Below are 13202 nucleotides of genomic sequence, written 5' to 3'. Positions count from 1 at the left end.
AAATGGCCAGAAAGGGAGCGCTGCTGATGCGGGTGGATGTTTCTAAACATCCCCCCACATCCATTGCCTTTGCGCGCTTCCTGGGAGCATGCAACACCGCGATCGGTGCCGACACAGTGGAACACAGATCGCTGTACGGGACCTCTGTGTAAGGTCCCGATTCATGTGATCACTGATTGGCCAACCAGTAATCACATGAATAGTAGTAAACAAGATGTCACTTCCTGACATTATTGCCTACTACGTGTGAAATCTGTGAATGATCACAGAGGTCACATGGTACAAGGCTATTCACAACAGTACCTTGTACCATGTGACAAGATGTGACCAATCACATTTCTCACAGTATTTCTCAATGGCTGCAGGAATGCAGCCAGAGAGTAGAAATGATTGCTTTTACAGCCTTTATGGGTATAAAAGCTATCAGTGTAAAAAAAGAAAAAAAATCTTCATCACCCCCCACAAGTAGTACAGTGTCACTATGGTGATAGTATGTTAAAAAAACTGAAATAATATAATAAAATAAAAATGTAATAAATAATTTATAAAAATTATAATTTTGGTTGTAAACTAATTTGGGTTATTATTTTTTTTTGCTAAAAATATAGATGAATACATTTTGGCCAAGATTTATGAAGAAATATTATTTATTTGCAAAATTTTATAAGAAAACACTTTTTTTCCCCGAATTTTTGGACTTTTTCATTTATATAGCAAAAAAAATTAAAATCCCAGTGGTGATTAAATACCACTAAAATAAAGTTTTATCTGTCTCAAAAAAATGCTAAAAAATTCATATGGGTATAGTGTTGCATGACTGCGCAATTGTCATTCAAAGTGTGATAGCACTGAAAGCTGAGAATTGGCCTGGACTGGAAGGGGGTAAAAGTGTCCAGACCTGAAGGGGTTAAAGGGCTCCAAGGCCCTACTGCTTTCTTCTATTTCCATTTGGATTTCTAAAAACCTTCTCTTTCTCAACAATAAGCTTCAAAAGAGATAACCCATGATCGATACTGTATTCCTTCCATTTTTCTAAAAACCTGGGAGTATGTAGATGCTCTGCAGGAATAACTTTCTCTGTTGGACCTCCCCATTTCCTGTTTAGAAACTTAATGGTTAATTTTTTATGGTGTTTAAATAATTTTTTAGTTTGTTCATCACCCCCAGTCTCATATTGGGGTCCCTGTTCAAATATTGCTTGAATTTAAAAATCTTAATCTTCCCCTAATCTATAGACCATTGAAATTGATATCAGAGCATCGAAAACACTGTGCAGTATTTTCTAAAAAAAAAAAGTGAGGTGCAGAAGAGTGGATGTTCAGTAAAAATTACCTATATTTGTAAATAGTAGCTAGAGGCCCAGCGTCATGGTGAAGAGGATCATAGAACCTCAGCAGATCAAACTCAAATTGAAACTTCCTTCCAGGGATAATCTATCACCCATGATTGTTGCAGGACTTATTGATGAGTTTCGGTGACCGTACCTATCTACTTTAGGGTGAAGTCAGCAGCAGCTTGGTTTTTGGATATGATTACAGTTCCACATGCATCTATCAATTGTTGACACTGGCTATAGAGGCCCTTGGCGTATTCTTTTATAAACTCTTTTTATTTCTTATCCAGCAAGTGTCCCTGAACATTCATCAGCAGGCCATGTCTCACTGAAGGCAGGAAAGAGAGGTTGTAGGGGGTCCTAAATACCGTCTTTATAAAGGGAGGAACCTGTACGCAGTCCCCTGTGCTGTGTATCCCCTGGAGGTCAGTGCATTCCATGTGATGCTGATACCATTCTACTATCTGGTATCTCCACTCTCTTCCTCTGGGCACTTTCCTACTTATCTGCTATTGCAGGTTTACAGCATCAGCTTTGTGGAACACTTGCCGGCTTAGACCTCCTTGGTTGCAAATGGAAGCATTCCCCCTATCCTTATTAATGGAGGAGGAACCAGTAGAGGATGAGGTAGCGGAAGATGAGAATGTTCTGAGAAAAGGGGACACAAGAACCTCATCTGAGGAATCTACTCCTGAAGAACCCAAGGTCAGAGTGTATCTCAGACCTTAAAGGCCTTTTTTCTGCTTTCCTGCAGATGTTAAATCTAAGTTAAAGTTACCACTTCCCAAGTCCTCTACTCAGAAGGTTACAGGATTTGGACTGTGGTGTTTGCCACGAAAAACTCAATCCTTTCCTGTACATTCTCATTTTAAAAGATTCTTTGTATGTGGACCTTGCTCACCCTTACAAGATGTTTGTTCACTTAGAAGTGGAATATGCTTCTGGCGGATCCAGCAGGTTTCTTTTCTTAACTAGGTCCTCATGTGCTGAGTGGACAAGATGCTGGTTTTAAGAATTTCTCGCGCTAATGTCAAGGTCTTTTTTGCTCTGGTGTGAGCGGCTTTACAACCGCCTTCAAAGCTGGAGAACAAGTTCTCTTCATAATGAAGGGGCTTCCTACTTAGGTGGAGGGAAGGAACCTTCATGGAGGGTAGGCAGGGGGAAATTGCAGAAGAGTGGGTCTGCAATATAGTAGCTTGCAGTTTAAAGTAGGGATTTCAGAGCTTTGACCCTCTGCGCTTTATTCAAATGTTTATTTGAATCCACAGAAAACATTTGCTTTTGCAATATTTTGATCATCTTCTATCTCAAGGTGTGATTATGTGGCGTGCTCAAACCTTTTCCCGGTTCTGAAGCCAAACAGTGATATTCTGCTCTTAGATCTCAAGAGACTCCACAAGCTTTTATGAGTTCAAAAGTTCTGGATGGAATCTGTTCATTCAATAGTGGCCTCTTTTCAGCAGGAAGATTTCCTGGCTACAGTCTGTCGACAGCTTCCAGGGTGTTCACCACGGTTCTGGTTCCAGTTATAGGACCCCTGCATACCTGGGGTATCCTTGTTTATAGGATTCCTGTATGGCTTACTTCTGAGGAAACAAACTGCTTCACTGCTGGAGATGAACTTCTCTCTCATTGTGCATACTCTGGAGAGTTTTGGATGGGTTCTGAGTTCTTCAAGGGTCCAGTAAGTCAACGGCACAGCTGTGGTGTACATAAATTCTCAAGAAGGCATCAGAAGTTAGGCTGCTTAGGAGGAATTTTTCCTTTCTCTGTGTTGGGCGGAACTCCATGTTCCCATGCGGTCTGCCATCTACATTCCAGGCATGGTAAATTGGCAGGCGGATTTTCTTAGCTGTCTCTGGGGGGATTCGGCTCTTTACCCAGAGGTGTTCAAGGACCCTATGGTTGGGCACTCCAGATGTGGATCTTCTATGGTCAGTGCGAAGCTGGACAGGTTAGCCTCCAGGACCAGGGATCCCCAAGTGCTTGTGCTGAATGCTTTGATGACATTGTGGGACCAGTTCTCCCCAATTTAAGCCTTTCCACAGTTACAGGTTCCTCATCTTTGCAGGATTCAAGTGGAAGGAATTCTGGTTATTCTGGCACAGGAGAACTTGGTACTCTGATGTTGTAGACTTGTCTGCAAAAGATTCTTTCATCCTTCTGGATCAACCCAACCCTCTGTCACAAGGTCCAGTTTTCCATCCTTCCTCATGGTCACAGTTTTACTGCCATGGCTGTTGAAGCCAAGGTTTTGAGAAATAAGGGAATCTCTGTTTTGGCCATTCTTACCCTACTAAAAATTAGGAAGGCGACTTCAGGAAGATTTACAACAGGACTTGGAAATCTTGTATTGGGGTGAGGCTTGGGGATTTCATCTTTGTAGATGTGTTGTGGGTTGCATCCTGGTGTTTTTCCAGTCTGGAGTTGATCTGGGATTGGCCTTGAGTACAATTAATCATCAGATTTAATTCTTGACAATCCTTCAGGGACAGATTGCTTCACAGTCCATTCGGTATGTTCCTTTGTACAAGGCATAACACGCATTGGTGAGTATCAGAATTGGCTGCCCGTTCATGTAAGAAACTGTACCTGGTGCTCCACCATGATAAGATGGTTTTACAGTCTCAGCCATCATTTTTCCTTAAGCTGGTTTCTTTGTTTCATCCCAGCCAGAACATTTCTGTTGCCATTTTTTTGTCCTAAGCTGCAGAAGCCAGGGAACAAGGCTCCTGACACTTTGGATGTGGTGCATGCTATCACGTGTTACCTGAAGTCAGCTGCTGCAATTAATCAGTTAAATGCCCTTTATTTTTTCTTCCTGAAGGCCCAAGTGTCATGCTGTTTGTAAGTCTACCATTTCTTGTTGGATCTGTTTTTCTCATGCCTACAGTTTAAAGGGCAAAGTTCCACTGTCTTCAGTGGCCACTCCTCTACAAGGAGTGTGCGTTTCTCCTGGGCTATTCCCCATCAGGCGTCGGTAGCCCAAGTTTGTAAAGCTGCTACCTGATCTTTTATTGATCGGTTTACGAAGGCTTAAAGGATGTTAGAGTCGTGGAGGACTCTACCTTTGATCAGCGTGTATTGCAGGCTGCTGTGTGAGATTCTGATCTTTTCTGATTTAGTTCTTGGGGTCAGTTGGCTTGTTACTGTTTCCCCCTTACCCCCCCCCCCCCCCCTCCCCCCGTAACAGCAATATTCAGTGCATTGGGACATCCCTATTGTCATGGATATATCCGTGTCCCTTGATGTACGATAAAGAAAATGGGATTTTTGGTTTACCTGTAAAATCCTTTTCTTGGAGCACCTCACAAGACAAAGAGATCCTGTCCCTTTTGCTTTGCGTTTCATGGCTTGCTACAAAAACTGAAGCCATGCCTAGGAGGGGACTGTTTTTTTTTTTTTTTTCTTCTTCTTTTTTTTTTTGCCAGTATCCAGTCACATTAAGGTGGCAGAATAATCTGGTCATCATAGGTATGAAGATACTCCTTGTCCCATAATGTACTTTTAAGAGACAGATTTTACAAGTGAACCAAAAATCCCAATTTTTTTATGTTGTTGAAATGTTTGGGTAGCCAACCCCAAAGCCATTGTTATGGATGATCTACTATTTTGTTTTAAAAGCCTGTTAAATAGCATTTTGATTGGTGTAGTGTTTTTGTTGTTTTTGTTACATTTGCCTGCACAACTGTACAGAACTGTACTGTGAGAACAGTCAAACCTACATGAACCTTGAAATCCAGAGGTGGATTCTGATCTAGTTAGTGGTATTAGCAGCTGTGATGCCAGCTCATTCTCTAATGAAATTTAGTAGCTCTGAATATGTATGCTGCTGACTTGCAGTTGAAAGGCTGCTTGTGTCACTGGCCTCCTGCCACTATTTATAGAGGGCCTGTCCAAAGAACAAAAAAAAATCTACTTTAAGGTAAGTGTATTTTATCTATGTTTTCTGTGTTCTAGTGAGTGCAGATGTTTTATGGCAATACAATATACCTTTTATTCCTGAATGGAAGATAATTGAAGCAAGAGTAGCTCTTTTGACTAAAATGATCATCTAGCAATTTAAAAATATCGGTCCCTTCTTTTTTACTTAACATATGAAAGGGTCTCAATCTTTTATTATTGGCTGAATTTCCTTAATCAGATTCAGTTCAGTTATTTGAATATGTTATAAAACCATGGGGGTTATTTACTAAAACTTTGTGGTGCAAAATCTGGTGCAGCTCTGCATAGAAAGCAATCCGCTTCCAGGTACTATTGTAAAAGCTGAAGAACAAGCTGAAGTTAGAAGATGATTGGCTACCATGCACAGCTGCACCAGATTCTGAGAGTACCAGTTTTAGTAAATCTACCCCATTGAGTCTAATATTTAGCCTGCCATGGGTGTTTTTTTTCTTTATTCTATTGTTGTAACTCACAGTAAAAATGTAAAGATAAATGTCTACTCACTTTAGGGGTCAAAAGTAGAAAAACAATCCAGTGTGCCAGAAAGTGACTATGATAATACCATCCATGACACAGAGCTTGAGGAAACAAGGTAAGTTCCAATTGTGCATTATTATGCAATTTCTAGTTTTTTGCTTTCTATGTTCATGTACATTTGTGCATTGTGAATCACACATATCTCTGGTGATATTGCTTTTAGTATCCTTTCAGTATACGGTGTTCACTGCAGCCCTTTTGAGAATGGAAAACAACCTTCTGACAAGACACTGATTAGATCAAATGTTTTACTAGTGCAAAGTCGGTGCCAATGGTTGCTTTGACATTGACGTTCACGCTAGAGTATTACTGTATGTACATTAAAAAAATAATATAACGTGCTAAAAAAAAAAAAAAAAAAAAGCATAGCACCATATTTGACATCTGTCCCTATTTTAGGTGTCCAGCAACTGGCATTCAAAACTAATGACCATTTACCAGCCAGTGGTGTCACTCAGCACATTTCATGCATCATGTATTTGACAGCATCAGGGTGCAGAAGAAACCATGAGGTGCATACAGTTGCTGGTAAATGGTTGGCCTGGTCCAGAGGAATTCACTGCATGCTATTATAAGAAATTTGTGGAACCCCTAATTCCCCAAATCAGTATATTTCGCAAAGATGATCACTTCAGCTCAGATAGCTTGACTGCCAGCTTGTGCCTAAACTCAACACTGATCTCATACCTCATGGTCCAGTTACAGGCCCATTTCGCTTCACAATTTTAATGTTATCTATTGTCAAAAATTGAACAGACTGGCCACAGCTATTTATTCTCTCATTGGCAAAAAAAGATCTTGGCTTTATACTCAATAGAAAAGCTGGGGAAAATGCAAGACAAATTTTATATCTTATTTATCTTGCAAAATTAAGAAAATTGGGGATCCCTGGATATCAAGAGATTTTTATACAGTATATTGGCCATATATGATGCAATGGTTAGAAAATATGGGATTTGGCACATATATCTGGAAATGGATACGTCTTTGTACCACCAACTTAGGGCTTTCATAGAACATGCTGGGTATTGCTCTCCCTTTTTTCTTGATTTCTAGAGGCATGAGACAGGGTTTTTCTCGGGTTTTCTCACTTGCAGTAGAACTTCTGATCATTTTTGTTAAATCTTAATCCTAATATACAAATGTTGAAAATTGCCTGTTGCCATCATCAGCTTTGCCTTTTAACAGAAGAGGTTATCCTAGTGCTCTCAAACCCACAAATCTCTCTTCCCAGTTTGATGAATATGATAGATTTGCCATACGTTCTGGCCTCTAACCTACAACAGTCTTTTATAAAGTTTGCTCCACTCTGTTTAGGCAAATGAGGGTGACTTTGGAATTGTTCACAATTTGAGATATTGTGGTTGGGTCTTATTGCTGCCCTAAAAATGACCCTTCTCCCTTTTATATCCATTTAAGATCCTACCTGTGTCCATTCCAGCATTCTCCAGCACCTTGTTTTGAGGTTTATCTGAAGCATTCAGGGACCAAGGATTTCTCAAAATACAAATTCAACCCAAGCTTTGACAGTCTTGTAGATTCAATACTATTACAAGGCTGCTCAAATGGCCTCTTGGTGGCATATCATGCTGCTTCAAATACTCATTTGTGGGTTAGCCTGGAAGCAGTAATAACCCCAAAAGCAAGCATTTATTATATTACAGCTTAACAATTCTTAGATGTGATGGCTACTTTCGTTTTCTTTTTTAGGCTTTCCTTTCTTTTTCACCTGGTGATCTGGCCAGTAAGTCTGTTTTCCTTCAGAACAAGCTCTCCTACAAATGTATTAGTTAACAGTGTTAAGACAAGCTATTTACCACTGAGAGGGGTGCTTACAATGATTAGCTTTCATGTGTTCATGTAAAACCTTTATCCCACAAGAAAAAAAAACTGTTTGTTGTACCTGCTTGTGTAACTGCAGTGTGAGCTGGAGTTTGGCTTCAATTTGTTAGTGTTTCTAAATCTGCTAGTTCATTTAACACGCCCCCCCCCCTCCCCCCAGACTGACAATTCTGCTTTCTGCTGTGCCCTCTGTGCTGCTTCATCCAGATTTGGGGCATTCTAATTCAGGAGGTGTGTTAATGGCCAGATCACCAGGAGAAAACCGAGGGGAAAAAGCCTAAAAAAGAAAAATAATGCAGCCACCACATCTAAGGATTGCTAAACTGCGATATATCCAATATTTGGTTTTGGGTTTAATACCATTTTAAGCATTCTCTTAGAATATGGGACAGTATTAAGTAAATATAATTTTATCCTATATTCCTATGGCTGCTCTCTGCCATAACCCTTCTATTTTATTTGTACAGCACATGACATGATTGAGTTGATTCTTAGACCATGGGTTATATGTCGCTATACATATTTAGGTGATTGTACACTGACAGAAGCTTTGCTGGGAACCTCCCCTTAGTGTACCCATGTACTCCATGAGGCTTTTGTTTTTTCTAGTGTTCTTAAGCGATGCACCCCCTCTCAGTTGGAAATCTTTTTTTTTTCTCTATTTCTTCACCAATTTTTCTTCCTTTTTCAACCGATACTTCTATCAAGATCTGACAGTTTTTATAGCCTTATGGCTCACTAGCAGTTTCGGAACGGGAACTGTACCTGGATTCTGTAATAGCAGGGCTGGGCTGAAATATTTGCTTTGGGCATTGAATTTCTGATTTATTGTTTACCTTGGCACATGGTGCAACGAGTGAGTTAGCCACAGGATGCTAAATAGGTCCATGGCCATGGTCCATTCCTATCACACCCAGATCCTCAATACCCCTTCAGGGGGGATGCTCATTGTGTTGGGTGAAGCCTGGGTCAAGTAAGACAGGGATTCCCAGTACCTTTACATACAGGTTGCTGGCTAAACATGTCTTGTTGGATTATTCTCTGGATATGCATTAGATACTACTATAAATCCTTTATCCTACAACCAGAGCGGTTTTGAGGGCACAGGTTATGGGGGAATTTACAGTTAAGTTTTTTGTTTAGCCTATCATTATCTTGCTTAGTTGGCTTTATAGGTAACATTAACATCTTGCCACCCACCTAACATATTTATGGGCAGCCGAGGTTTCTGTGCTGAGAGCGCGCTCACTGCATGCTCCCAGCATAGTGACTAAACTGTCATAGTCAACTCCTGGTCTCTAGTAGTCACATTGGTCACGTAATTGGGCAGTTCTTTCTGCCCCACTGTGTATAGACCCAGTTAAAAGAATGCAGGGACTGGCCTGAAGGGGTTTACATATTTAAAATTGGCAGTTTTTTCTTCTTCATGTCACTAGTTTTTTCTGGCTAGTGACATAGATCCCATGAGACTCCATTTCCAGCTAACATTTTTTTGCTGACAGTGCAAGCTAATCATGTGCCATCTCACCTGTTGCCTGATGGCTCCAACACACAGCCACAGGAACTTTAACTCCTAGGTTTCTAGACGCACAACACCATCAGTCTGCATCTTTTCTTTGAGTACCCCACAAGGCAAGCTTCTCACTTGGTAATATCCAATTACAGGTGCTTGGGAGCAGGAAGCACATGGGCCAAACGGCAGAGATTCCACTGCAGATCTTGAGGAAACACCAAGTACTTCTCAGATTGATAGCATTCCCTTTTTCTGGAGCAAAGTCTTAACACTGACATTGTTCCAGCCTCCTAAATTAGGCTCCCAACATGCAGCTTGCCTAACTAAAACAAAATTCTCTGCCACTGTGTCTGATCTGTTCCAAAGGCTATCACCACCGCTGGAATTGGTGGGAACAAGCACCCTTAAAGTGTTACTAAAACCCACAACAGTAAAATCAGTTTGTATATGCAGTAAAGCATGCTTGATATACTCACTGTGGAACCTAAGGGGTTAATCCTCTGCATTGTGTAAAAAGGCTGTTTGATCCTGACTTCTCTGATTCTCCCCCTATTATCACCTGATGAGACATATCGTGTGGAGACACTCTGCGCATGCTCAGTTTGGTGTGTATTGCTGGAGAGTTTTTTTTTCTCTTCTTGGCGCATGTGATCAGCACAGAGCCAGTCAACACTGTCCAGGCAGAGGTCCGGAGTTCAGCATCTTCCTAGAGTAGAAAGAAAACTCCTACAAGCTTTAACCAGTGCTCTGCTGAACACTGATAGAAGTCTCAAGACAGCACTAACTGCTGATGGGAAAAGGTATTTAGCAGTTTATATTTACTAAAATAATTGCATTTCCATGTTCTGTGTATTGTGGGAGACCAGAGAGAGAGAATGCAGGGTCCTGGGTTTAGTAACACTTTAAATACTCTTCTGCCTCTCCATCCCCTGATTATCTTAAGGTGTTGCAACCTGATCTGCCTAGTGCACTTCCATTTACAATGGGGATGCCAACTTTTTAGTGGTGCCTGTGGATGATTTTTCATTTTCAGGATTTAGTGAAATTACTTTTTCAGCTTATCACCATACTGGCTACTGTGTACTGAAGCAGTTCATCTAGTCTCTTGATAGATACATCTAGTGCTGCTTATCCACCACCTAGAAGAAATGAACTGTTCCCACTGTAGACCTGGCCATTCTTGCACTAAATAATCAATCTGCTCTTTTCATTGATGGCATTGCCTCCTTCAGGGATTCAGTTCACAGGCATTGGCAGACTCTTTTGAAGCTTTCCTTTACCTCGGCAGGCCCAGCCTTACAATCAGCTATAGTTCATCCTTATTGTGTTGCAAGATTGCAACTCTTGCCCTTAGCACTGCTTTTCTGTGTAGATGCCATGATGAACGTGATCTGTCAAATCTCCAGTATGTCCTTGCCTCCTGTACATATACACAAACCTGCTCAAAAACCTTCTTCACATTAAAAGTTACCATTACCTGTTGACAAAGGAGGGGAAAGAGAGAGGGATGTATCTTGACACCTTAGAGCAGGGGTCTCCAACCTATGGCCCTCCAGGTATTGATAAACTGCAAGTCCCATGAGACCTTGAAAGATTGACACCCACAGGCAAGATTCCCAGAGGTTGAGGCATGATGGGACTTGTAGTACTTCAACAGTTAGAAGTCCATAGTTTGGAGACCCCTGCATTAGAGCAAGACATCCCAGTCTTTTGCTTCTTCATTGCCATTGTGATTTTCTGTGTCCTTCTGGGGCTTTCCTTAGGGACTGTTGCCCACGCAGAGCTCTCCCTTTGTTCCTTTTAACACCCTGTGTAAGAGTGGAGACTACTTCTCTTCCTCAACCCCAAAAGCTGTAGTTTTGCCTTGGGTCCCCTTTATTCTTTCTGGGTTCCCTCTCCCTTTCTTATGATGCATGAAAACAAAGTATCCTGGAAGCCAGTCCTTCCTTCCGGGGGGGGGGGGCTTTTTATTCAATTTAAACTGCTCTTAAACATACATCATGACCCCTTTCTTTCAAGCTCCAGTGCTTGGATACACACCCCTTGAGAAGGGTACATTGTCTGATATACTCCTCCATCGTGGAGTCTGATTATCAGTACCCTCCTGCATATGGGAAAATCACCTGGGCTCCCCACTTGGAAACAAAACCACTGGCTTCAGGGATGCTACAACACACAGATCAATTCACTCTGCCTTGGTGGAAGCTAGTTATAAGCTACTATTATGTTGGTGTATGGTCCCTCAAAGGTTGAAAAAGTATTGTCACAAATTGGACCAATATTTGAGTCTGTAGTGAGATGGGTACCCTCAAACACATATGGTGGGATTATCCAAAAATTTAGCCCCTTCTGGATTAAAGTTTATCAGCCAATTTACAGTATTAGGCTGGGGTTGATGCAAAAATCTATATGGGGCCTTCTTCAATATTATATGTTGAAACTTACATGGAATAGCAAATGGAATTGCTCACTTTTATCTTCACAGTGCTTAGCAAACACTCGTAAATCATGATGGTCCACACAGCCAACCAAAAAGGTTTACTGGGTAACTCAATGAATACTTTACAAAACCCACTGTTGCCCGATAGATTTTGATTGCATTGTATTGGCTGCTTTCTGTTGATTATATTCGCTAAAAATCTCCTGTATTTTCCAAGGATATAGAGTAGTTTCTTCTGTCTGGGGTTCCTCTTTCTCTATTCCTCCTTGCTCCTTTTTATTCGCTTCTAGCCATGACCCACCCTTTTCATTACCTCCTGTTTACCTTTTACTTCATTTTGCGTTCTATGCCTGTACTCCGCTTCTATACCCTTTAGGATTCTTCAAGATGACAATGACTTGGCAGTTAGGTTGCCCCAATAATACATTAATGTATCACTTGTACATGTGATCAGACTGCTGTGGCCATATTGTGACTTTCAGTAGTAACATTTCTAGCCAGTAACAGTACTCTTGGCCAACGCCAGGTCTTTTGCTGTCATTGTTTTCAGACATTGTTTTGTAACTTTTAAAACCTCAATAAAAAAATGTATCAGATACTATTCAAAGTATGGTTAATCTATATTATTAATTCTTGGGGGTTGTACCAACATCCCATATACATTTAGTGAACCAAACGCAATATTGACAAACCTTTGGGATTGTTTTTAGGTGCCTAAAACATCAATTAGCTGGTAAAATTAATTTTGTCTATTTATATCTTTTCTTAATAAAAAAATTAAACCCATATATTTTTCCTTTTTAACCACTTGACCTCCGGAAGATTTACCCCCCTCTTCATGACTAGGCCATTTTTTGCTTTTTGGCACTATGTTACTTTAACTGGCAATTGCACGGGCATGCAACACTGTACACAAATTACATTTTATATAATTTTTTTTCACACAAATAGAGCTTTTTTTTGGGTGGTATTTGATCACCACTGGGTTTTTATTTTTTGCGCTATAAATTAAAGTACGAAAATTTAAATAAAAACAATATTTGTTACTTTCTGCTATATAACATATCCAATCAAAAAAAAAATTAAAAATCAAATTTCTTCATAAATGTAGACCAATATGAATTCTGCTACAGTCATGGCCAAAAATATTGTCACCCCTGCATTTCTGTCAGATAATGCACTGCTTTGCCCAGAAAATTGTTGCAATTACAAATGTTTAGCATTCTCTTGTTTATTTCTTTTGTTTGTATTGGTATGACTCAAAAAAGTGGAGAAGCAGAAAGCCAAATCTGACACATTCCACACAAAACTGCAAAAATGGACTGGACAAAATTGTTGGCACCTTCTCAAAATTGCAAGAAATAATTGCATTCCAAGTTTGTGATGCTCCTGTGATTTGTAATTAAACTCACCTGTACCAATGAACAGGTACTGACTATATAGAAATCACTCCGGAAACCAGTTAAAATGGTGAAAAATTAATTAAACCTTTCTGTTGTGTGTCTCTGTGTGTTGCATGGAGAAGAGAATGAGCAAAAAAGAATTGTGTGAAGATTTGAGAGCATAAATTGTGAAATAGCATGGACAATCTC

The 13202-nt window shown here is 40.3% G+C and overlaps 1 protein-coding gene across 4 annotated transcripts in view; it reads left to right on the top strand.

Annotated features, from left to right (window-relative positions):
• GIT2 (GIT ArfGAP 2) overlaps window positions 1–13202 on the top strand; it is a 134115-nt gene that overhangs the window by 76673 nt on the left and 44240 nt on the right. For all 4 annotated transcript variants that reach the window (XM_089684106.1, XM_089684104.1, XM_089684103.1 and 1 more), the window contains one exon: window positions 5788–5870. In XM_089684106.1, coding sequence (XP_089540232.1) covers window positions 5788–5870 — 83 coding nt within the window. The remainder of the gene's footprint in view (window positions 1–5787; window positions 5871–13202) is intronic.

The sequence above is a fragment of the Staurois parvus genome, unplaced genomic scaffold (assembly GCF_062004578.1).
Source record: "Staurois parvus isolate SC_StPar_1 unplaced genomic scaffold, SC_StPar_1.0 ptg000336l, whole genome shotgun sequence".
Taxonomy (NCBI): Eukaryota; Metazoa; Chordata; class Amphibia; order Anura; family Ranidae; genus Staurois; species Staurois parvus.
This window is presented reverse-complemented; position numbering and strand designations above follow the sequence as displayed.